The sequence below is a fragment of the Cucumis melo genome, chromosome 8 (genome assembly GCF_025177605.1).
Source record: "Cucumis melo cultivar AY chromosome 8, USDA_Cmelo_AY_1.0, whole genome shotgun sequence".
NCBI lineage: Eukaryota > Viridiplantae > Streptophyta > Magnoliopsida > Cucurbitales > Cucurbitaceae > Cucumis > Cucumis melo.
Window position 1 is genome coordinate 11,389,589 of NC_066864.1, and position 26,123 is coordinate 11,415,711.

Here is a 26,123-nt window from a genome sequence, read left to right on the forward strand (position 1 = left end):
ATTATAATACTAATAATTATAATACTAATAATTTGTTGAAGTGATTGACATCTACCACTCTAACGTATACTTATTAAACTTGATCGATATTCTGATCCAATGAATATCAATTTTAAATTTGGTTTATTATGTCAAAGACAAGAAATATTTGATGGTTCATCCAAATATAATATAGTTTATATCCATGTACATCGACAAATATCATCTTGTAATTGTTATTTGAAAGAGTTAAATTAAGTTGTCACAATCAATATTATTAAACTATAGATACATATATATATGTACATATATGTTTATGTTTGGAAGTGTTGAAGAGAATATTAGACCATCATATGAAGAAAACTACATGCTAAAATGATATTACTTTTTATTTTCTCTTTGACATCAAGATGATATTATACTTTATTGTTGAAGATTTCATTGCCAAGATGATGACATGTTTTATTGTTTATGTTTGGGTTTTAACGATGCAAGTTTTGCATCATAAAGACTTTCAACGATACAATTTTCGCGTCATTGAAGCCACTGTCAAGAAAGGCTATTTAACGACACTTTGAAAACCGTGTCATTAAATATGCTTAGATGACACAAAAATTGTGTCATTAATACCTTTATCTTGACACAATAAATATGTCACCGTTATCTATAACTCGACACCAATATATTGTCATAAATACCCTTATATTAACGCAAATCATTTGTCACCGTTATCTATACCTTGACATTGATATATTGTCATTAATACTTTAGATTGACATTTTAAATGTGTCACCGTTATCTATTACTCACACGAATTTATTGTCATTAATAACCTTATATTGACACTTTAAATATGCCACCATTATTTATACCTTGACACAAATATATTGTCATTAATACTCTTACATTGACACTTTAAATGTGTCACCTTAATCTGTCACTTGACACAAATATATTTTCATTAATACTATTACATTGACAATTTAAATGTGTCATCGCTATCTATCAGTCGACACCAATATATTGTCATTAATACTCTTATAACGATGCTTTAAGTGTGTCACTTTTCAATATAACTAGACACTAATATATTGTCGTTGTAAATATTTCGTTACACAAAATTGTTGTCAAGAAATGTGCTTTAACGACACGAATTTTGTTTAATAAAGGCTTATATGTCGACACATGTTTGGTGTCGTTATTCTTCATTTTTTGCAACACATGTTTTTCTGTCATATATTTCTTCATTCAAAAAAATTAAATACTAAATTTCAGCATTACCTACATATGTTTGGAAATATATTTATATTGATAATAAAAAAATATAACTTACATTATCGGTAAAGATTTTACAATAATCCAAAAGATAAATTTACCGTAATATTACATGTATGTGTGACCTAATCTAATCAAACTGGTGCATAAATGAGAACTTGATCGATACCATGGTCCATAGATCCTTCAACTACCTGCAAATTTGAAGAAAATGAACCTTAGCCAACATTCATTACGGAAAATGCATAAGCATAAGCATAAGCATAAGCATAAACATTAAGTACATGCCAAACAAAAATTACCTTTTTAATAAGCAGACCTGTAACGACCCAACTCTTTATACTAAGCTGAGGTCGTTACTAAAAAGGAACAATGACAAGAGACACTTTTTGAAACGAGGGAAGAATAAATTTTCATTAAAAAATGGAATATTAAAACACTGAAACATAAATGCGGAAGCAAAACTGAGTCCCCATATGGCATGTTACGGATCCTTCTCTGTCGCTCGCCAGCTTTCCTCTACCTTTACCTTCGCCTGAAATGTTAAACATAGAAAGAGTGAGTATAAACATATACTCAGTAAGGGACCTACTACTAGTCCCGCTAGGTGTCTGTTAACTTCCCATTAGAGTCCTAAAAATGGTACCCAATCTCTGGCACGTTCCCGAACACGTGCAACATGCGCTCCCGTAGGAACGAAAATCTGGTCTTCGGTGTCCCGAGGGAGCACCTAGGACATGCTGGTCTGTAGTGAACCCGGGGGTAATACTAAGACAATCGGGATGCGAGGACCCCGTCGAATCACTCGAATCATATCTATATACATGCTAGACTGGGCTCCCGTCAGACCACACAGTCCTAAATAGGTGGTGATCCCGAAGGACACCCATGCAGGTACGACTCTAATAGACAAAGTTAACAGAACACCCTATCCATAGCATGTAGCATAACATAACATCATAACATGGCATGAGTATTAATCTTAACGTCCTTAATCATGTGATTAATATATCATGCATTAACAATCATCAACAGTCATCAACAACATACTACCGGTCATTAACATAACATCAGTCATCATCATCAATCATCAACATAATAATCTCAGTCATCATCATCAACATCAACTATCATCATAATCTCAGTATAATCATTATCATCATGTAACGCCCCGAACTTTCGAGGTAAAAATTTATTTTTTTCGTTTTATATAAATTCTCGGGGATGTTAAATCTTGAATTAATTTCTGAAATTTTAAATTTATATTTGTAAATTTTATAATAGTAATAAAATAAATAATTATATTATTATTACTATTGGTATTTATTATTACCCTTATTCATAATTTAATATTAATATTATTAATATATTATTATTATTACTTTATTATTATCATTATTATTTATATTTAATATATATATCATTATTTAAATTTTAAATTATTAATATTATAAATTATTAAGAATTATATATATATATATATATATATATATATAATAAAATTTTTTTTTAAAAAACCCTACCTCGCGCGCCGCCTAACCCCCCCCCCCCCTCGAAATTCTCTTTCTCTTCCGTTTCTCCTTCTTCTCCGTTCCGCCAGCGCCGCCGCCCAGTTCTCCTCCCCTTCCGACCGCAGCGCCACCATCCCTCCTTCTCTTCTCCTTCTTCTTCCTTACAGCCCCCACCGACGACAGCGGCGTCCGTCCGCCGCGGCCTCCAATCCGATTTCGCTTCGCCCCCAACCGCCGGCAGCCATCAGCTCTTCTTCTTCCTCCGTTTCTGTCACCGTCGACGGCTTCACTTCAATCGGTTCCCGACGCAGCACTGAACGCCGAGGAGAGCCACCCACGTCCGCCGTCGACGTCTCTCACTCGAGCGTTGTCGGGCGGAGCAAAGAAAAAGGAAAGAAAACCGACCCGAGCCACGGATCCGATTCGAGCAACCCGACCCGAAACCGCTTCAAGCCGAGCCGAGATCGCGGTCCAAGCCGAGCCGAGATCGCTGCCAAGCCGAGCCGCGATACTTGTTCGAGCCGAGCCGCCATCCTTGTCCAAGCCGAGCCGAGTGAGCCGCGAGCCGAGCCGCGAGCCGAGTGAGCCGAGCCGCGAGCCGAGTGAGCCGAGCCGCGAGCCGAGTGAGCCGAGCCGCGAGCCGAACCAAGCCGAGCCGAGCCGAGCCGAGCCGAGCCGAGCCACCTAAGCCTTCCTTCCTTCATTTCGGTTCACGGTGAGTCTTCGGTAAGGATGGTTCTGATAAATTCCCTAATGTTACCTCGTCCGATTCGAGTTTGAATGTTGGATTAAGATATGACCCTACTTTTCTCCCTTGAAGGTAGTGCAGAGTTGACGCTTAAGTTCTCGGGTTCCGCGGCAGACCTGGTTGGAGTTAGCTTCTTTTCCTTGGATCTGTCGAGCGTGGTTTTCGATCGAGGGACATAACCGAGTTTCAGGTAAGGGTTTTCCTACTACTGGACCCCGAGTCCAGGCTAAAACCGTAGTAATCCACAGGGGATTACACGTTAGTGGCTGTACTGAATATCTGTATGCGTGTTGACTGTTAAGTACTGATATTATATTTTGTCTGATGAAAATATACGGTGACTGCTATCTGTGGATTGAAATTATATGTTGATGAACCTTAAAGTTACGGTTTAGTATGTACTAAACACTGGCCTGGATGTGGTTCATGGAGTTTGGACGGAGAAAGACAGTGAGTCCGGTTTTGGTTGGTTAGTCGACTGGACCTAGGGTTTCCCTATTGGTGTGCGAATCGGTAATGCATAAAGCAACTGAGGGTGTAGATGCTAATCCTATACTGTCTGACTGACAAAGCCTATGGCGGGACTGTAATATGAATGCCGTTGAGATGTGACTGTTGTAGACGGTTTGGTAAGGGCTGAGGGGTAACGGTTAGCTTCATCTATGGGGTAGTGTGCCTTACGGATACGTGCATCCTTCGGGAGCACTAGACTGATACGTGCATCCTTCGGGAGCACTAGACTGATACGTGCATCCTTCGGGAGCACTAGACTGATACGTGCATCCTTCGGGAGCACTAGACTGATATGTGCATCCTTCGGGAGCACTAGACTGATATGTGCGTTCTACGGAACCACTAGACTGTTATGTAGGGTACCCCCGAATAGGAAGTTAACTGTTGTTCCCTAACGGGCCCAGTAGTGGGTCCCTTACTGGGTATGTTTATACTCACCCTTTCTCTTCTTTAACTTTTCAGGTAGGGGTACAGCGAGGGGCAGACCGACGAGAGGCAGGAAGGATGCGTGAAGGCCATATGGACGCGTCTGATTTTCTTTCGCTTCCGCTATGTATTTTGTCAGAATATTTTGATTGTGGTTTTTGGACTGGTGACTTGACATTTTATTTTGTGATTTTTTTGAATTATTTAAAAATAGGGCCCGAAACTGTCTTTTGTAAGGTTTATACTGTTTTAATGAATCGTATCTGGTCCGTTTTAAATTTTACGTTGAATGGTCGAGTTTTGGTATTTGGTAGTGACCTCAGCTTAGTCCGGAAAAGTTGGGTCGTTACACATCAAATTATGCATTTTAGCTACCATCAATGCATAATCATAATTACATGCGGTCTCTTGAATTCAGTTCGAAGGTCTAGTAGGAGAATCTCTTACCTGGAGATTTTAGCCAAACAAGGTACTCCCTAGTTGACAGTAAAATTCTCCAATTAACTTGATCCTAATCATAAAAGGAAAACTTAGTATCTTAATTAATGAAATTGGCAATTGGCTAACACCCAAAAATCCTCCCAAATTAATTAACTTTCTAAAAATTGGGTCGAAACCAATTCAACCTTGATTGGGAAAAATCCAAGATTTAGATCTTAAAAAGTTTAGCCAATTGAACCTTTACAGAAACCCCAAATAGATCCAAAATTAAATTAATAAAATATTAATTTAATTTCATTAGCTTACCAAGGTTACTCAGATGGAGGTTGGAAAATCTTCTTATCCTTGATGAAAAATTCATCACTTTAAATCCTCAAGCTTCCAAAGAGACCAATCTTAACTTCGACTGATGAGGCAGCGACAGCAGAGGGTTATCTTAGAGAAGAAGATGAAGAACCTTTTTCTTTTTCCTTTATTTCCATCTTAAGCATTCCAATGCTATTTATAGACTCACATGATAACAATAATAATAATTATTATTATTATTTCCTTTTCCTTTTCCTTTTAGGATATATATATATGTATAATACCAAAAAATATACATATATCTTTATTCCCATTATCTTTCCTAAATCAATGCCTTAATCTTAGGCATTTATAACTATTAATAATAATAATGATACTTCTTTATTATTATTATTTTTCTCTCACCAAAATCTACAATAAATATATATTTATTTAAACCATTATTCTCTCTTATAAATATATATCTTTTTCGTCCAATCAAATCAACCATCTCTCTCTTCATGGATTATCTTCTTTTCCAAACAAATATAATTATATTTCATCATATAATTAACTTCACTTTTTCATAATATTAATTAAATACATATATCCATATATATATACTCAATTAATTACAATTCCACCAAAACTAACTTTTCCCTCCAAAATCTCAAATTAACTTAAATCCTCAATTCTTTTAATCAATCAAATCTTTTCCAATAAATCACTTATAACTTCCAACATGAATTATCTTAACCCAACCATAACAATTTCACTCCAGAATCAATATTTATCTTTCTGCAGAATAATTAATTATCTTCCACAATAATTAATTATTATTTACCTTTCTTCCAAAATAATTAATTATCTTCCACAATAATTAATTATTATTTATCTTTCTCCAAAAATAATTAATTATCTTCCACAATAATTAATTATTATTTATCTTTCTCCAAAAATAATTAATTATCTTCCACAATAATTAATTATTATTTATCTTTCTCCAAAAATAATTATCTTTTCCTTAAATAATTATATTTCAACAAATATAATTATCTTTTCCTTTAACATAATAATTATATATATATTTCCACATATACATATAATTATTAAATCTCCAACAAACTTTCCACCCCACAATTTAATTAAATAACATCCATAATTATTTAATTAAATTCAACTTCAACAACACTAAAAATCCACAACTTTACTTAATTCTCTTAACTTACCATCTAATCAAAATCTCAACAAACAACACATGCCAAAACCTCTAATTAATTAAATATTCATCCAAGAAATACTTAATTAATTTCAATTCCCACCTAAATCAAATAATTCTCATTAAATGGACTCAAAATAACGCCCAATAAATTATCTTAATTTTTGTGGCGTTACAAGACCAATAAACTTTTCAAAATAAGCGTCCAAAGTTCATAACCAAGGTTTTTAATAAAAGACCCATAAGGAATGCAAAAGATTAAAAAAAAACACCAACTAAATAAGCATAGGCATAAGCATAGTATATAAATGTTGCAAATGTAAGTTTTGATTCAATTGTTATAGACCAAGTAATGTTCTAGTTTGCATCAAGTTGAAACTTAGCACAAACTTACCCTTAGCCCCCCTCCTCTAAAGTAAATACAGAACAACATGATTCCTATAACATATGTCTAAGCGGATTGAAAAAAAGAACTTTTCAATGACTACCATAACTGTAGAATAGTCAACACAACAAAGTATCAAGTTCCTAAGTACATGTCAACATGATTCCTAAAACATATGTCTAAGCGGATCGCACAAAATAGATTTTCAATGGCTACCACTGTAGGATAGTCAAAGCAACATTCCTAAGTACATGTTAACATGATTCCTAAAATAAAATATTTAAGTTACGTTACAAAACATAAAGCACGCCTGCCTCGTTCTTTTACTAAATCCCCACCCCCATATCTTAATTACCCTCCACATAGGCTTCTTCTTTCTTGCAAGTTCGGAAGCCCTAATAATGAATAGCAAACTACATAACTTATACAATTATTGTTTCACATGCAATATATTAACTCTCGTTATTTGATCTCTAACGGAGTTCGTGATAAATTAAGTTAACATCATTCTCAAAGTTATTCCAACCAATGTTATGAGAAAACAACAAACAATGTAACAAATAACAAACACTTTAAAATTTTACATACTCCAAAAATCCAAATAATATATAAAATCCAATTGCAAAATAAGTAAGTTTCAAAACTTTCTTACCATGAGGATTGGGAAGTATTGCTATCAAAGATCTCTTATAGTTCCTCTTCTATCAAATTCAACCCAAAAAATCGAGTAGACAATATATTGGTCTAAATAATCCTTATTTTTTCCTGGAAACCATAGCACAAGAAAACATCTTCTTTGACATACAACACATAAGCAAATCTTTAATGAGTTAAATTGAGAAGTCCTAGTTTTGTATCTTATCCTCTTGTAGTTTTTAATTTAGTCTATCACTATTCGTAAATGTTAAAATTAGATGATAATGAAACTTGCACAACATGATACTTCATAGATTGACAGAAGTTCGAAAAAGCAAAAAAATTCATCTAAGTAAGGAAAAATGAAATTTTATTACTAATTAGAAAATGTAATATACTAGTTGCAAGTCAAGAACCATAAAATCCATAAATGAACATTATTCTTTCCCGTCTCAAATTTTTATATCCATATGGCAAAAAAAAATTTCATACATTTTGCAATTATAGAAATTAAAAAATAAATAATAATAATAATAATAATAATAATAATAATAAGGGGCTCTTGCAGGTATAGCACATTTAATTTAATAAATTAAGTATATAGCACACAATCTTTTAAGTTTGCAAACATGGCAAATTAAAGCCCAGCTCACGTTTAAAATTTGTAAAATTACAAAATTACCCAATGTAATTCCCTTCCCGTGTGCTCCCTCCCGTGGAATTTCCCTTCCCGTGCTCCCTTCCGTGGAATTTCCCTTTCATCCCCAAAATTTAGGGTTTCGCTTCAAATCGGACGGAAAAAAAATTCAATCTGACGAAGAAGAAAACGAACAGACTTCGGACGAAGAAGAAAACGAACAGATTTCGGACGAACTTGTTATTTTCTTTCTCCCTTTCACGTTTAACAAACTTCGGCAACATCTTGTTGATACACTTGAGAACTTCAGTCGAAAAATGGCAAGGTATTTCATATTCTACACTTTACAGAAACCATTGTTTGATTTTTTTCTAAGTTATACACTTGAAACATCCTGTTGATACACTTGAGAACTTCAGTCGAAAAATGGCAAGGTATTTTTTATTTCTTTTTCTAGTATTTTATATTTTTGTTGAATACAAACAATTTGGAACTAATATTTTATATATTTTTATGGTATACAAACAAAACAGGGAAAAGATTGGAAAAGTTAAAACGAAAAAAAGAAAAATAAATTTTGAGAAGGGTGAAGAAAGTTCAAAGAGTAGAAAAGGACAAAGAAAGAATAAAGGATCATTGAAGAAAGAGGTAATTACTGATATCAATATATATTGTTGATACACCAATATATGTTGTTGATACACTTGCTCCACTAAGCATGATATACTTTATATACTGTTGATACACTTGTTATGATTGCTGATACACTTGTTATGATGTTCTGATACACTTGTTATGATATGTTGATACACTTGTTATGATTGCTGATACACTTGTTATGATATGTTGATACACTTGTTATGATTGCTGATACACTTGTTATGATATGTTGATACACTTGTTATGATTGCTGATACACTTGTTATGATGTGCTGATACACTTATTATGATATGTTGATACACTTGTTATGATTGCTGATACACTTGTTATGATGTACTTATACACTTGTTATGATATGTTGATACACTTGATATTTTGTTGATAATACATTGATTTGTATATTAAACAAGTTAATGCTGAAGAGAACCTTGCAAACAAAGTTCATTACTATTCAAAGTTGACAATAATAGAGTCAATTGTCAAAAAGTTGTCCAAAGAGCAAATGCAAATATTTAGGAAGGGTCCATTTGGGCACCTTCTTGATATTCAAATCAAAAAGTGTCCTGGACAATTGTTAGTTCATTTGATTAGAAGACTGTCTAAGCAATCAACTAACAACACTTTGATTTTCAATCTAGAGGGTAATATAGTAAAATTTGGATTGGGAGAATTTCATTTAATAAGCGGACTGAATTGTCAACCATTCCCACAATCCACAACTTCAAATATCAAGGAGGAATTCAATAGTGAATTGAGAACCGCCTGCTTTAGTAATATTATATATTAGACAGAAACAAAATTATTGCAGCCTTGCAGCCTTTAGTATAGCACAACTTAGTGACCAACTCATGGTTAAATTAGCAAATCTTCTTATTTTAGATTGTTTCATCAACTGCAAACAACTCCATAATGTAGTAGATTGGAAACACCTTAAAATGATAGATGATGAGGAAACTTTGCTAAACTTTCCATGGGGTAGGTTGTCTTTTAACTTAACTGTTGAATATATGAGAAAAGTTGTAGAAGACTTGACCGTCAATTTCTCACTACAAGGATTTCCACACGTTTTAGTTTGTTGGGCACTAGAAATCATCCCAAAGCTTTCTGAAAGTCCAAATGGGATAGCCACAAGAATTGGACATCGAAGCCCAAGAATCATAAATTGGAAATTAGAACAGCAACCTGTTTAGACATATCTGCAACAGAATTACTTCAAGTCAAGTGATGTAAGTTCTTTTTCTTCTACAACCTAATTAGTTATATACTACATTGTAGGTATATCACTTTGTTTATGTACCTAGTTAACTTCATATGAAGTGTATCAACTGATGTTACTTTTATTTTAAAAATACAGTTTATAGTTATCCCTTTCACTCCAACTAGCGATGAACTAACCTCTCCAAACTTTCAATTCTTCCTAAATGATGCACCAAATGAAGTTGAGAAAGAACGAAGTGAAGAAACAGAAGATGAGAATGACAAAGGTGATGAGGAAGAAATTGTAAATGATGAGACAAAAAAATCGTTGAGAAAAGAAATTCAAGAAGTGAAGAAGGACTTGGAAAGCTTGAAGAATACTGAAGAAAATGGACAAAATGAAGTATTGGAATTGTTAAATAATATAATCACCATAATCAATGAAAGAATGCTAACAGAAAAACAATCACAAGGATCGTACCATGAAAACCATGCTCCAACTTTAAGTTTGCAACGTCTTGAGGAAAGAATGAATATTCATAACTTGGATGATGCAGAGGTAAATATATTATTTTTCTTTTGAATTGAGGTAAATTTATTGTTGTTTGAGGTATATCAACGTACCAATATAACATACAACTTATATAAATCATACTGATATACATCATTTGTTGATACTGATATACTGATATTACAGATTAATGAAGAAGAAATTGAACAAGAACAGAATGCAGAAGAACTGGAGCAAGCAATCAAGAATATTGATAAGTTCATCAACAATGTAATATACATTTAGTTTACCTGCAATAATTTTATTTTTCTTATGGATATTAATTATTCAATTTACTTATACATTTTCATAAATCATAAAAGAATCAAGAAGATGCCAAAAAAATGAGGAAGAAATAGAGAATCAAGAAGTTAATGCAGAAGATCAACCAATGAATCCAGAAAATGAAGACAAAAATGTAAGTAACTTATAATATACTTTCATAGAACAATAAGGTCTATCATTTTATTGTTACGCTTGATTTAATAAAATTTTCTACTTATTTATTAAAGAATGAAAAAAACAATGAATAAAAGCAAATGAATGAAGTTTCAAAAGAAGCACATCACCCAACCGTAAGTAATTTAGTATACATCTTGATACATTTTGATAAAATATATAATATTAGATATATCATCTGACTTATTCACATATTTCATACTTTTCATTTAAAGATTGGAGAATCTGAAGAATAGCCAAATGAAAGAGAGTTAGATGGAAAGGAGTTAATGGAAACAAGCCTCAAATTAGTTGAAGACATCCTCAAAATTCGAGAGGTTATAACTTTTCTAAACTTAAGCTTATTGACTGATACACCTTATTATTCTATGTACATAAACTTTCTGATACATGTTGATTTATTATTATACATTGGATGTGGGTGATAACACAGAAAAAACACCAACAAAATGAAGAAGGGAGGACAAAGGGAAAGAACGATAAAGGCAAACAAGTGGTAAAATAATTTTTAAACTATAATATTTTTAAATTTTAATTTTCTTTTGTAAAATACTAATAAATAAAATTGTTATATTTTTAGGCTACTCAAAATAGAGTACTTACAAGGAAAGCTTCACAACTTGCTGCCAATGATGAAAAGTGTAAAGTGCAACATGTGCAACATGAGCAGCCGAAAAGGAAATTGAAACCCACACCAAAAGCTATTGATTTGGAATTGGCCCAAAAGCATAAATCTCCCAAAAAGGGAAAAAAGTCAAATGTTGCATTTGAACCACCAAGTTTTGATTTGCTACCTTGATAAACTTTTCTTTTGGGATATGTTTTCACATGTGATATACTTTATCTCAAATCATATAGGTGTTTTTCGTATGTAATATACTTCATCTTGAATCACATAAGTACTTTTCGTATGTGATATACCTTATCTTAAATCACATAGGTATCTTTGGTATTTGATGTACCTTATCTTGTTTTGGTATCTTTGCGTTTGAAGTATCTTATATTGCATATATCACTTAGAAAAAGAATGTTTCTCTGATGTTGATAGACTTTATCTTGGGTATATCACAGGTGTATTGGACTTTAAATACCTTATATCAAGTGTATCAACTAAGAACAAAAATAAAAAAAAATGAAGTAGAGAAGAAAATATTCAAAAATAAATTGTTCAAATAATACATCACTGATAATTGCTAAATTTCAAAATAAGTAAATTGTTTAAATAATTGCTAAATTTCAAAACAATTAAATTGTTCAAATAGGTTCAAATCTACAAGTTCTAATATTATGACCGGCTCTCTTACAACGACTACATTTTAAGCTCTTTGAAACTTCATCAATAGAAGGAATCCTTCTTTTTCGAGGCCTTCCTGCTGGACGTCTAAATACTGGAGGCAATATATTGTCTTTCACCTCCACAACACTCCAATCAGTATGGTTACCAATTGGACGAACTAAACCACCATAAGTTGCAGACAATACAGTAGCATAGTAATACTGTGAAACGAATGCATAAGGATTCAAATTAAGACTACGAATGACAATAAGAGCATGAGCACATGGAATTTCTTCTAGATCCCAAAAAAGGCAATTGCAGCTATTACAATTCAACTTTACTAAAAAATTCTTGCCTCCATCAACTACTTGAAATTCAACTTCACTCACAGGATTCACATGAACACAAAAAATTATGGTATATCATCAGTGTATTAACTAATCATTACACTTCAATACAGTATATCGATAATTGACTATTATAAACAAATATCTAAAACATAACACTTACGATGAAGCTTCTTGATTCATCAACTAGCTTTCTTATTAGTCCTTCAGCCTAAGAACTCAAAACACTCTTTAAACATGAGGCTGGTTTTCTTCTCTCATAAAACCACCGTTGAAGAAACTCTCTAATGGCCTCAAGCAAGGATGCAACTGGTAAGTCTCTATCAATCTTCAACTTAGATTTCAAGCTTTCACAAATATTCGTTGTCATTATTTGATATCTTCTTTTTCTAGAGTATGCGCGTGACCATCTCTCAAAACCAACTTTCATAAGATATCCTCTAATAGATGGGTATATCGGCTCCATCCATCTCATATATAACTCGAAATCATCTATTGTATACGAGTATGCACATTGACGAAAAACCTTTTCAATTAAAGAGTCTTTAAATGACAACTTCACACTTTTTAAAAGATGTTCTACACAAACGCAGTATTGTACCAATGGAAACACGTCTAAAACACCCTTTGGAATACTTATATGTCTATCAGAAATAATAACCGATCCCTCTCGATCTCCAAAAGAAAGTTTTAATTGTTCAAAAAACCATTTCCAAGAAGCATCATTCTCCGAATCTACTATACTAAATGCAAGAGGGAAAATTTTACTATTACCATCCATAGTTGCTGCAGTTAACAATGTTCCACCATACTTACACTTTAAAAATGTCCCATCAACGGCTATATTTGGTCTACAATATCTCCAACCTTCAATTGATGATGCAATAGCCATAAAACAATATTTGAAATGGCCATTTGGATCTATTTCGTATGCAGTAAATGAACCTACAAAAAGGGAACAAAATAGAATAATCAATTTAATAAATGCACTAGATAGTAAAACATATAATTAGCATTATGTACATCATACAATAAGTATACTTCATAATAGGTACATCAATAAACTGATATAAAACACTAAATAGTAAAACATATAACCAATATTGCATACATCATACAACAAGTATACTTCATAATAGATATATCAGTAAACTAATATAAAACACTAAACACTAAACTGGTATACAACAACTAGTAAGTATACCAGCTATACAGGTAAAATAATGAATGAAAAATAGCAATAGTATAAAACGAAATAAATTGAACAATATAACAATTGGTAGAAAAAAAACCTGAATTTATTTCTTTTAGCTTTGAGAAGAACTTTGGAATCAAAGCATAAGAATCATCGGCATCTCCTTTCAACAACTTCATAACAGATTCTTTTGCTCTCCAAGCCTTATAATAACTAACAGAAACTCCATAATTCATACGCATACGATGGATGATATCTTTTGGTGTTGAATGAGAATAACTATACCTCAAATAATCAATCATACAATGACTAACAAATTCTAAAGATGCTTGCTTATGAGAAGAATGAACAATCATTGAGCAACTATGATCACTAACGTATTTTCGAATCATCCATAATTCACTTCTTTTATAACGCGATGCTCTAACAAACCAAAGACAACCATCTTCATTACATCTTAACTCAATTGATCTTGAATTAGATCTCAATGTCTTAAATTCAAAATTACTCTTGACAGCTATAAAGCGAAATGACTTCAGCAAAATTTCTTTACTGCAAAATCAATCCTTCTCCTTAAAAGTCAACCCATCCTTACTATTAGTAATATCAACATCTCTAAAAATTACTAATTCATCTCCCAAATCAACCTCAACTATGGAAGAAGAACAAGAAGAACCAACTGAAACATCCAAAACTGTATTTACAAAATGAGCAACTAAAGGATATTGGGTAGATTGATCCTTAACCAATGTTAAGAACCAACTCACATCTTTATTTTCAACAATCTTTAGAACATGTTGAACACTATTACTACCTATAGGCAACAAAACCGAAAGTTCAATACACGACTCAACTTGAATTTCAGTACGTATCAAGTTCACAAAAGAATCAAATGATGATATTACTTCATCAACCAAAACACAATTTGTTTTGTAATCCACGTAGGACTGTTGCTCATCCCATTGACCACTATGAAAAACAATTACTGCAAGCTTAACCATAACTACAATGAACTGCAACAATTTAGGGAAAATAAAAAACACGTAGTAAGTATATCAGTCAATTAATACATATAATATAAGTATATCATACAACTGATATAAAAAACTGATACAAATTTAAAAAAAAAACAAAACCAAACAGAACCAAATCATGTTGGGTCGGGAAAACAGAACCAAATCGTAGATATTATGAACAAATAAAAGAGATGAGTAATAACAAATCGTAGCCCTAATTTTAATAAATAATATACTAACTTGTTGTATGATATTAGGGCAAATACATACATGATTCTTTTGAACGGTGGACAAGAGGCTGAAGAAGACGAGGAGAAGAGAAGTCGGCAAATAGGAGAAATCGCGAAGAAGAACGCGCAGTAGAAAAGAAGAAAACGAAGAAAGAACGGTGGACAAGAGGCTGAAGAAGACGAGGAGAAGAGAAGTCGGCAAATAGGAGAAATCGCGAAGAAGAATGACGCAGTAGAGAAGAAGAAAACGAAGAAAGAATGGTGAACAAGACGCTGAAGAAGACGAGGAGAAGAGAAGTCAGCAAATAGGAGAAATCGCGAAGAAGAACGACACAGTAGAGAAGAAGAAAACGAAGAATGGAGATTGAAGAAGAAAACAAAGAATGGAGATTGAAGGAGAAAACGAAGAATGGAGATTGAAGGAGAAAACGAAGAATGGAGATTGAAGGAGAAGAACGATAAAGAAAAGATCGAAAGAACAAGATAAAGCAGCAGAAGGGTAATTTTGTAATAATGAAAAAAATGAAATAAGAAATATCAACAAAAATTAAAAAATTGCTACATCTGCAAAATTGAAAAGATTGGTGCTGATTTTGCTAAATTATATTTTTATTTTGTCACCCAGTACAATTTCCCTAATAATAATAATAATAATAATAATAATAATAATAATAATAATAATAATAATAATAATAATAATAATAATAATAATAATAATAATAATAATAATAATAATAATAATAATAATAATAATAATAATAATAATAATAATAATAATAATAATAATAATAATAATAATAATAATAATAATAATAATAATAATAATAATAATAATAATAATAATAATAATAATAATAATAATAATAATAATAATAATAATAATAATAATAATAATAATAATAATAATAATAATAATAATAATAATAATAATAATAATAATAATAATAATAATAATAATAATAATAATAATAATAATAATAATAATAATAATAATAATAATAATAATAATAATAATAATAATAATAATAATAATAATAATAATAATAATAATAATAATAATAATAATAATAATAATAATAATAATAATAATAATAATAATAATAATAATAATAGTAATAATAATAATAATAATAATAGTAATAATAATAATAATAATAATAATAATAATAATAATAATAATAATAATAATAATAATAGAAAAACAATGTGAAATATGACAAATACAGGTTGGAAAATAATACAGGTTGGCAAATGATTTGATAAATAATACAACAAACAATATAATTAACAAATAATATAGGTTGAGAAATAATATAAAATAATATATCGGATATAATATAAAATAATATATATAATATAATATACAAGTTATGAAAGAAATATCTAACCTAACAAACTATTCTGTCTTTTACAATTAATAAAATTAATAACAGCTAAATTAAATCAATTGGCTTAAACATAACAAATTTAAAGAATATAGAATAAAATGGCTTAAGTCTAATAAATTTGAATCAATTGGCCTAAATCTGTTAAATTTGAAGCAACGATAAATTCAATTGGTCTAAACCTAGCAAAATTAAAAGCTCAAATGACCTAAATCTAACAAATTCGAAGCACATTGAAATTAATTGGCCTAAATCTGATGCAACAATAAATTTAATTGACCTAAACAACAATAAATTCAATTGACTAAAAGCACAGTAAACCCAATTGTCCTAAATTTGAAGTAACAATAAAAGCATAGTCAACCCAATTGGCTAAGCCTAACACTACAAGAATTTTCGTCTTTGCCGACGCAGAAAAACGTGGGCAGAATTTCTGCCGACGTTTTTTTTACGTAGGCACCGTGCGTCGCCGAAACACCGTCGTCTTTTCCTTTGCCCACGTTGTTGACGTTTCATCGGCAGAAAATGCCCACGCAAATAAAAAACGTGGGCAGAAAAATACTTCTAACCACGAAAAAAACGTCGGTCGAAATACATTTTTGCCCACGATTATCATCACGTCGGCATAAATAGATTTTCTGGCCACAAAAAAACGTCGAGAAAAATGTATTTTTACCCACGATCAACTTGACGTGGGCAAAAATATATTTTCTGGCCACGAGAAAAATGTCGGCAGAAAGGTATTTATACCCACGATAATAATGTCGTGGGCAAAAATAAACTTTCTAGCCACGTTAGTTTTGTGAGCAAAAACTTTTTCTGTCATAGAAAAGATTTTTGTTGTCAAAAAGAAAATTTCTCCTCACGCTAAATTTGTCGTTAGATATGTGTCAAAACGTCGCCAGAAACGAATTTAATATTTTTTCATATTTATTATTAATATTGTATGCTTCTAAATTAATTTTCAAATGTGGAATGAATTTCCTGACTATAACAAAATATATCAAACATTGCAACAATTTAAAAATAAAAATATTTCCAACCATTAATATTTTGTCAAAATATGACAAACAATAATTCTTTAGTTGTAATAACAAAATATATAAACCATAATTTTTTAGTTGTAAAAACAAAATATATAAACCTGAGCTATATTAAATTTCATTTTGGCATACCAAAATGAACAAAAAAATATATTAAATACACAAAAAAATGGTTAACTCAGTTAGAAAGCCTTAAAAAAAAAAGATAGTATCTTCCCACCTCTTCAAAGTACATAAACCTGAAAAAGATACATTAAAATGAATAAGAACATGTTAAATCTTAACTACTTGTTTCAAATTAATCTAGTATGAAAACAAGTAAAACCAAATAACACATGTATTTAAGATAACACTTACATGCCCTAAAAATGTGTCTAGGTGACATTTTAAGTCTTAAAACAACACTTACATGCCCAAGTGCAACTTTGAAAATAAAGTCTAACTAAAAAGTGTGCTAAATTGGTGTCTTAACTCTAACTACTTGTTTCAAATGAATCAAGTATGAAAACAAGTAAAAACAAATGATATATGTATTTAAGATAACACTTACATGCCCTAAAAAAGTGTCTAGGTGAAATTTTAAGTCTTAAAACAACACTTACATGCCCAAGTGCAACTTTAAAACTAAAGTTTAACTAAAAAGTGTGCTAAATAGGTGTCTTAACTCCAACTACTTGTTTTAAATGAATCAAGTATGAAAACAAGTAAAAACAAATGACATGTATTTAAGATATAAAATCCTGATATGACCTAAAGTGTGATTTTCAAACTCAAACTCTAACTACTTGTTTCAAATGCCATTATATACATGATTGGCTACCGTAACTGCAGGATAGCCACAAAATATTTCAACTCAAGTACATAAATAAATGTAAAATGTATGCATGATTGGCTACCATAACTGCAGGATAGCCACACATAATATTAAGACATACTTTAACAATATAAATTTTTTATTTTTAGTTTAGAAAAATACCTAAGTGTTTGAAGGTGCATTATCTTCCTCTTCCTCTTCGCCTTCCGCCCCTAGATCCAACTTCTTTTTTATGTCATTCCACCTTTGTTCCCATTTTGCAAGTTCATGGGTTAATTTTTCATTAACTTCTTTAAGGTATGCCATCTCGTTCTTCTCTTTCTCACGTGTAGATGACACATTACTACCTAACGATTCGCCACTTTTTGGGTTAACAGTTTGCATTGAGCGACTCCCTAATACAATTTCGCACGCCTTCGCACTTGAGATCGTCAGAACACCAGCTTCAGTTGACTCTGCAATGATTCTCTTCATTTCCAACTATATGAAAGATCTAGTTAGATTAAATATATTTAACAACACATGAATTTACTTAGCCATGATAAAACAAACTTACGTATGCATCCTTTGCCTTATCATTGATCCATCCTTCTTTTTCACGAAAGTTTGTTTCATGAAATACCTCTACCTCATCAACATCATAACCTTTTTTCTTCTTCTGCAAAAAAAATGCAATTAAGATTGCTAGAAAAAGATGCATACAATGGTACAAAAGATAATTACAATGCATCATACCAATTCATGTCGAACTTGGAGGAATGACTTAGCCCCAGTGACATGGTTGAACTTGACAGCAGAGCGACTTCTTTTGTTTGTCTCTTGTTTTTTTTAATTAAAGTACAAAATATTCATGTAAAATAATTTTCTCAAGTAAGGAATACATACCTTCCATGCATCTGTTTCCCATCTATCACACATCATGTTCCAATTCTCATGTGTTATCCTCTTTGGTGGATTGGCACGAGCTTCAATAAAATCATCAAATTTACAGTAATATTTGTGCAAGCTCGCTCTAAATTCTCTAAAAGTATTATGCATCTTTTCTTCTAGGTATTTTCTTACAATCATATTAGTGGGATCAAATTCAAAATGTGTCTGCATATTCAATAATATATGTGTAACGACCCAACTTTTCGGACTAAGCTGAGGTCACTACTCGGTACTAAGACTCGACCAAAAAACACACAAACTAAAAAAAGGACCGATTTCGATTCATAAAAACGTTTTAGAAATATTACAAAAGAAACAGTTTCGGGCCCTATTTTAAATCACAATCACGAGAGTTCCAAAATACAGTACTCAACTCATCAACATCGAAATCACAAACCAAATATTCTAAACATGACTCGATCCAACAATGAAAATAACGAGTAACAAAATACATCAGCGGAAGCATAAAGAAAACCAGACGCGTCCATATGGCCCCCACGCATCCTTCTTGTCTCTCGTCGGTCTGCCCCTCGCTGTACCCTTACCTGAAAAGTTAAAGAGGAGAAAGGGTGAGTATAAATATACCCAGTAAGGGACCCACTACTGGGCCCGTTAGGGAACAACAGTTAACTTCCTATTCAGAGGTACCCTACATAAACAGTCTAGTGGTTCCATAGAATGAACACATCAGTCTCGTGATCCCGAAGGATGCACATATCAGTCTAGTGACCCCGAAGGATACACCTATCAGTCTAGTGATCCCGAAGGATGCACATATCAGTCTAGTGATCCCGAAGGATGCACGTATCAGTCTAGTGATCCCGAAGGATGCCGTATCAGTCTAGTGATCCCGAAGGATACACCTATCCGTAAGGTAAACTACCCTATAGATGAAGCTAACCGTTACCTCTCAGTCCATACTAAACCGTCTACAACAGTCACGCTCCGACAACATTCATATTGCAATCTCGTCATAGACTTCGTCAGTCAGATAGTATAGGTTTAAACAACCATATCCTCAGTTGCTACATGCGTATCCAATTCACACATCACTGTGATATCCTTTAGATCCAGTCAACCAGTCAAATCAGAATCGGACTCACCGTCCTTCCACGACATAACTCCATAAACAATATCCAGACAATAGACTACCACATATCTAACCTTAAGACTTTTAAGTCCATCGACACACAATTCCAGTTCACAACATAGCCCATTGACATAACTACTATACACAGAATATCCGGGCATCGGTGTCTATCCGTAAACAACTCATTACACACGATAGCACACAAGCTACAACTAGCGATCACGTTACCATTAATCAGACAAGAGCATAAAGCGATATTTAATAGTCAAACATGCGTCAATTCATTCAGTACAGTTACTAACGTATAATCCCCTGTGGATTACTACGTTGCCAGCCTCGATCCGAGGTCCAGTAGTAGGAAATCCCTTACCTGAAACTTAGTTATGCCCCTCGATCGAGTCCACGTTCAACGAATCCACCGAAACGAAATCACAAGGGTTTAAACGATGATACTAGTAAAAGTCATTTTTAAATGGTCCTAAGCAACAACCGTTGACTTACCCGAGAAAAGGAGAGCTATCTCCAATTAAGCCTGCTGTGGAACCCGAGAACTTGAGCGTCAACTCCCTAATACCTTCAAGGAACGAAAGGTAGGACTATGTCTTACTCCAAAATCTAAACTCGAATCGGTTATAGCAACATTGGGTAAATTACCAAAATAATCCTTACCGAAGACTCACCGTGACCCAAAGTAGAGGGAGAAAATGGCTTAGGTGGCTCGGCTCGGCTCAACTCTCGGCTCTCGGCTCAGCTCGGCTTGACTCGGCTCGCGGCTCGATTCAGTCTTCGGCTCGAGGCTCGACTCGCAGCTCGGCTCGCGACTCGCGGCTCGACTTGGATTTACGGCTTGAACTGCGGGTCAGATTGGAGGAGGGTTCTCGGGTCGGGTCAGCTTGAAGCCGGGGTAACCACGAGCGACGGGTCTTTGGGCGCTCAACGGTAGTGACGTTTCGTGGCTTGGAGGAGTTCGACGATCGGCTCTGCTTCAACGCGGCAAACGGCCAACGGAGGGGACGCACGACGGTGACTGGTCGCGTGAGCCCGAGAGGAGTTCACAAATAGGGGTGGTCGCGACGGCTATTCGATGCAGAGACGGAGGCGACGACGGAGACGGAGACGGGTACCACTACAGAGACGGAGACGGAGACAGCGGTGGAGACAGAGGCGGAGACGCGGACGTAGGTAAAGACGCGTGCGGAAGAGGGAGATGGAGCGACGGCTGCGTGAAGACGAAGAAGTCGGGGGGGGGGGGGGGGCAGACGAATGCGCGCGTTAAATAATATATATATATATATATATATATATATTAAATAAAAATAAATAATAATAATAATAATTAATAATAATAATACTAATATTAAATAATAATATTATTATTAATATTAAATAATAATAATAATATTAAATAATAATAATAATATAATTAATATTATATTATTATTATATCAATTTACACAATATTAAATTTAAAGAAATTCATAACCCTAAATTTCTTTTTCTTCCCTCTTCAAAACCAACCAAGAATTTACACCAAAATTTTAAATTTCCAAAAAATTCACACAAAATGATAAAAATTACCTCGAAAAATTCAGGGCGTTACAATATGTGTAAATGAATCGCCTTTACATTTAGAATAGTATAAAAATGCATAAAAGAAACATAAATGTACCTCCAACCGATCAATCACGAGCTTCTTTACGTCCATAAGTACCGCCTTCCAGTTCTCACAACTCAATGGAATAGTGTTTCGAACTGCAGTACCAATGCCTAATGCAATTTTAGGGGCAAAAGTAGTTACTGGTTTTCCTTCCTCTTCGTTAATCTCTATCTTGACCTTTCCATGCTTTTCCACAAACTTGTCTAGTTTTATGTTTCGTCCATACTCTCTCACACCCCTTTCTCGCTTTTTAGTTCGTGATTGAGATCCTAAAAGTAAAATAAATTTTAGATAAGCACAATAACATTTAAAAATAAACTTACATACCATATTAATACCTGATGGAGTGGAAGGATCGACTGGTGGAGGGTTTGTTTGTTCAACTTCAGTCAATGCCAATTGTGCTTGATCTGGACGTACCATTACGCTGCAAAATCAAGTATTAGTGGTTAGATTTTAAAATAGTTATGTCAAAAGTATAGAATAGATACCCTTATTCATTACCATCTGAATCCGAAGATTCTAGTTGTTCAAGTTCATCATTTATAAAGTTGTCATCGATTGGAGACTGATCTTGATTATCTATCTCTCCATGATCTATCGCTTCTACAAAATGGGATATCGTGTATGGATTCATCGACCCTAATTGAACTAGATGCTTCTAACAACTCAAGTCTATCATCTTCTAATTCTTCAACTTCTGGGACATCCCATACTTGTTTATTTGGGACAATTTGCACAATTTTCCAATTACTGTGGAGTTTTGGGTCGTTAATGTAGAATACTTGCACAGCTTGAGTAGCTAATATGTATGGGTCATCAGTGTACCAGAAATGGGAAGCATTAATTATTTTAAACCCTAAATCACAACGAATATTTTTCTTCACATCCGTGTCAAACCAATTACATTTAAAAAGACATACACGTCTACATTTAGGATATTCTAAGTCCAAGACCTCTTGCAATACACCATAATAATTCGTTTCATCGGCTTTGGTTTCTCCATATGCCATGATTCCACTATTTTGAGTTGTCCGACAATTGTCACGCTCTATTGTGTGAAAACGTAATCCATTTACAAAGCAACCACTATAAGTGCGAACTTGATTAATAGGTCCCAACGCTATGGAGTAAAGATCATCAGATGCTTCACCTCTTTCACGTAATGAATACATCTACATAATGTTATGTAGGTTAGAATAACTACTAATATACCTCTAAAGATGAAAACAACACTTACATGTGCTCTAAATCAATTAGGAAATTCTAATTGGTGCCTTCTAAATAAATCTAATCCATCCCCTCCTCTGGTATTTATAAATCTCAAATGTTCTCTGCTTAGCAATCATATCAAACATTAAAAAGAATTTTGACTTAGTCATATACAATATATGAACTAACAAGTAATTGACTAAACAAAATGTACCGGCGATACGATTCTATTTGAGAACAGTTGTTCAGAACATACCAATGGCACATTCTTTTCTCATCTTCAGATAACGTCTTTACAACTGATTCCCCCATTAGTCGCACATTTTTTTAAATACATCAAAGTCCCCACAACCTTTTTATCTGTTCATTGAGTCATCATTCCGTGGATTCCTATTGAATCTTGTCTCTATTCCTGTTAGATACATCGAGCAGAAGGTTAAACATTCATTCATAATGAATGCTTCTACTATGGAACCCTCGGGACGAGCTTTGTTTTGAACATATTGTTTTAATGTTTGCAAGCTTCTCTCTATAGGATACATCCAACTATAGCATACTGGACCAACAATCTTTGTCTCAACCGGTAAATGAACTGGAAGATGTATCATTACGTCAAAAAACGCAGGTGGAAAAATTCTTTCAAATTTGCAAAGTATGAGCACAATATCGGCTTCCAGACGATTCAGGTCGCTGATACGTATTGTCTTCGCACACAGATCACGAAAAAAATTACATAACTCAACTATAGTAGTACACACATCCTTATATAAGTAAGCTCGTACAACAATGGGAATAAGTCATTGGAGTAAAATGTGAGAGTCGTGAGTCTTCAGTCTCTATAATTTTCCATCATTGACACTCACACATTGTGATATATTTGAGACGAATCCATCAAGAAATTTAACTGATTTCAAGAACTTACAAATGTCTATTCTTTCGCTACCAATTAATGTATACGTAGCATGTGGTTTTATCAACTTAGTTCCTTGCCTTTGTAGATGTAAATCCTTTCGTATATTCAATTCTTTTAGATCTAAACGGGTATTGATTGTGTCCTTTGTTTTACCATCAATATTTAATAAAGTGCCAAGCAAGTTGTCACAAACATTTTTTTCAATATGCATAACATCCAACTTATGCCTCAAAAGAAGTTTAGACCAATACGGAAGTTCAAAGAATATACTTTTCTTATTCCAATTAATAGTACGCTTTCTTTTCTTATTCGTCTTCAATGGATGCTTACTTAACACTAGAAAGTTGATGGAGTTTATTTGTTCTAAGATTTCATCTCCACTCATTACATTTGGTGGAAGCCTGCGTTTGGGTTTTCCATCATGTTGTCGACTTCGACGCCAAATATGATCAGAAGGAAGATAACGTCGGTGTCCCATAAAATATATTTTTCCTTTTATCCCAAACGATGACGTATCTTCTTTACAAGTAGAGCATGCTTGATATCCTTTCGTACTCCATCCCGATAAGTGACCATAAGCAGAAAAATCATTGATTGTTCACAACAAACATGCATGTAATCGAAAGTACTCCTCATCTGTACAATCAAAAGTCCGCACACCATTATTCCACAACTCTTTCAACTCATCAATTAAAGGCTGCAAGTATACATCAATCTCTTTTCCAGGAGATTTGGGTCCAGGTACAAGCAAAGACATGAAAAAATTGGATTCCTTCATACACTTCCAAGGGGGCAAATTGTATGGTATAAGCAGTACTGGCCACATGCTATATGCAATACTCATATTTCCAAATGGATTAAAACTGTCTGAAGCTAAGCCTAAACGAACATTTCTTGGCTCTGAAGCAAAGTGAGGAAATTCTCTATCGAAGTGCTTCCATCCTGCAGCATCAGCTGGATGTCGTAAAACATCCTCTGTGTCAACTCGTTTATACTTGTGCCATCTCATCTCAGAAACAATATGTTTTGATGAGAACAAACGTTTCAACCTTGGAATTAATGGAAAATGACGTAGAACCTTATTTGGAATCTTCTTTCCTTTTCCACTATCCATTTTATATCGAGATTCACCACATACTAGACAACTTTGACAATTAGCAAATTTTTTTCGAAATAGTACACAGTCATATTTGCAAGCGTGGATTGAATCATATCCTAACCCTATGTCACATAACCTTCTCTTAGCTTCATACAATGATTTAGGTATATATGTACCAATTGGAAATGCATCTTTCAATAATTCTAGAAGCATATCGAACGATTTGTTACTCCAATTATTCAAAACCTTGATATGCATTAACTTCACCAAAAAATTTAACGAGGAAAATTTGGTACATCCAGGATACAATGGGTTACGTGCTTCATTCATCAACTCCTCAAAAACGTTACTAGTATTAATTTCATCAACATCTTCTGGAACTTCATCATCAAAACCATCCCCGTCATCAAAATTTTCTTCCCTTGCTATCATTGATCCTTGCAAATCGGTTAAAAGATCTAAAATATCATCGTCCTCGTCGCCAATATTAGACTCTCTACTTAATCTTTCACCTTCTGATGAACTAGCACCCCGTTCAAATCGAGCTAAGTTGGTTGCTTCTCCATGATAAACCCATTTATTATATACAGAGGATATTCCATATGTAAATAAATGACGCTCTACTACGTCCAATGTTTGTGTCATTGAATTTTGACAATACTTACATGGGCACCTAGTTTTTCCCACATCATTTACATGACACTTAGCCACTTCCAAATTGAGCAACCCCATGAATATAATCACTTGAAAATATATTTTTTAGTTTAATCCAATCCCTATTCATCTTCAAATAGAATGGACAAAAAGTTAACCCTGTAGGAATTACCACAAAATATTAGCTTAATTAGGATCGGCCTAAAAAATCATACCCAAATACAAATTCTCTAAAATGAGTCTAAATGACATTTTAACTCAAAAACAATTGTTTAAGTGGCACTTTAAAAAAAAAAAACAAGTTAAAAAACCTTACAAAACAAATACAACCATTACACAT

General features: G+C 33.1%; 1 protein-coding gene across 1 annotated transcript; it reads right to left on the bottom strand.

The window, feature by feature from the left end:
• Window positions 1-24,628: 24,628 nt before the first annotated feature.
• LOC103495895 (uncharacterized) lies at window positions 24,629-25,861 on the bottom strand. The gene has a single exon (XM_008457578.1). The coding sequence runs from the start codon at window positions 25,859-25,861 to the stop codon at window positions 24,629-24,631; it is 1,233 nt and encodes a 410-aa protein (XP_008455800.1).
• Window positions 25,862-26,123: the final 262 nt, after the last annotated feature.

Bases quoted from the DNA above. Each gene is read 5' to 3' on its own strand.
- LOC103495895 (XM_008457578.1), bottom strand. From the start codon at position 25,861: ATGGGGTTGCTCAATTTGGAAGTGGCTAAGTGTCATGTAAATGATGTG.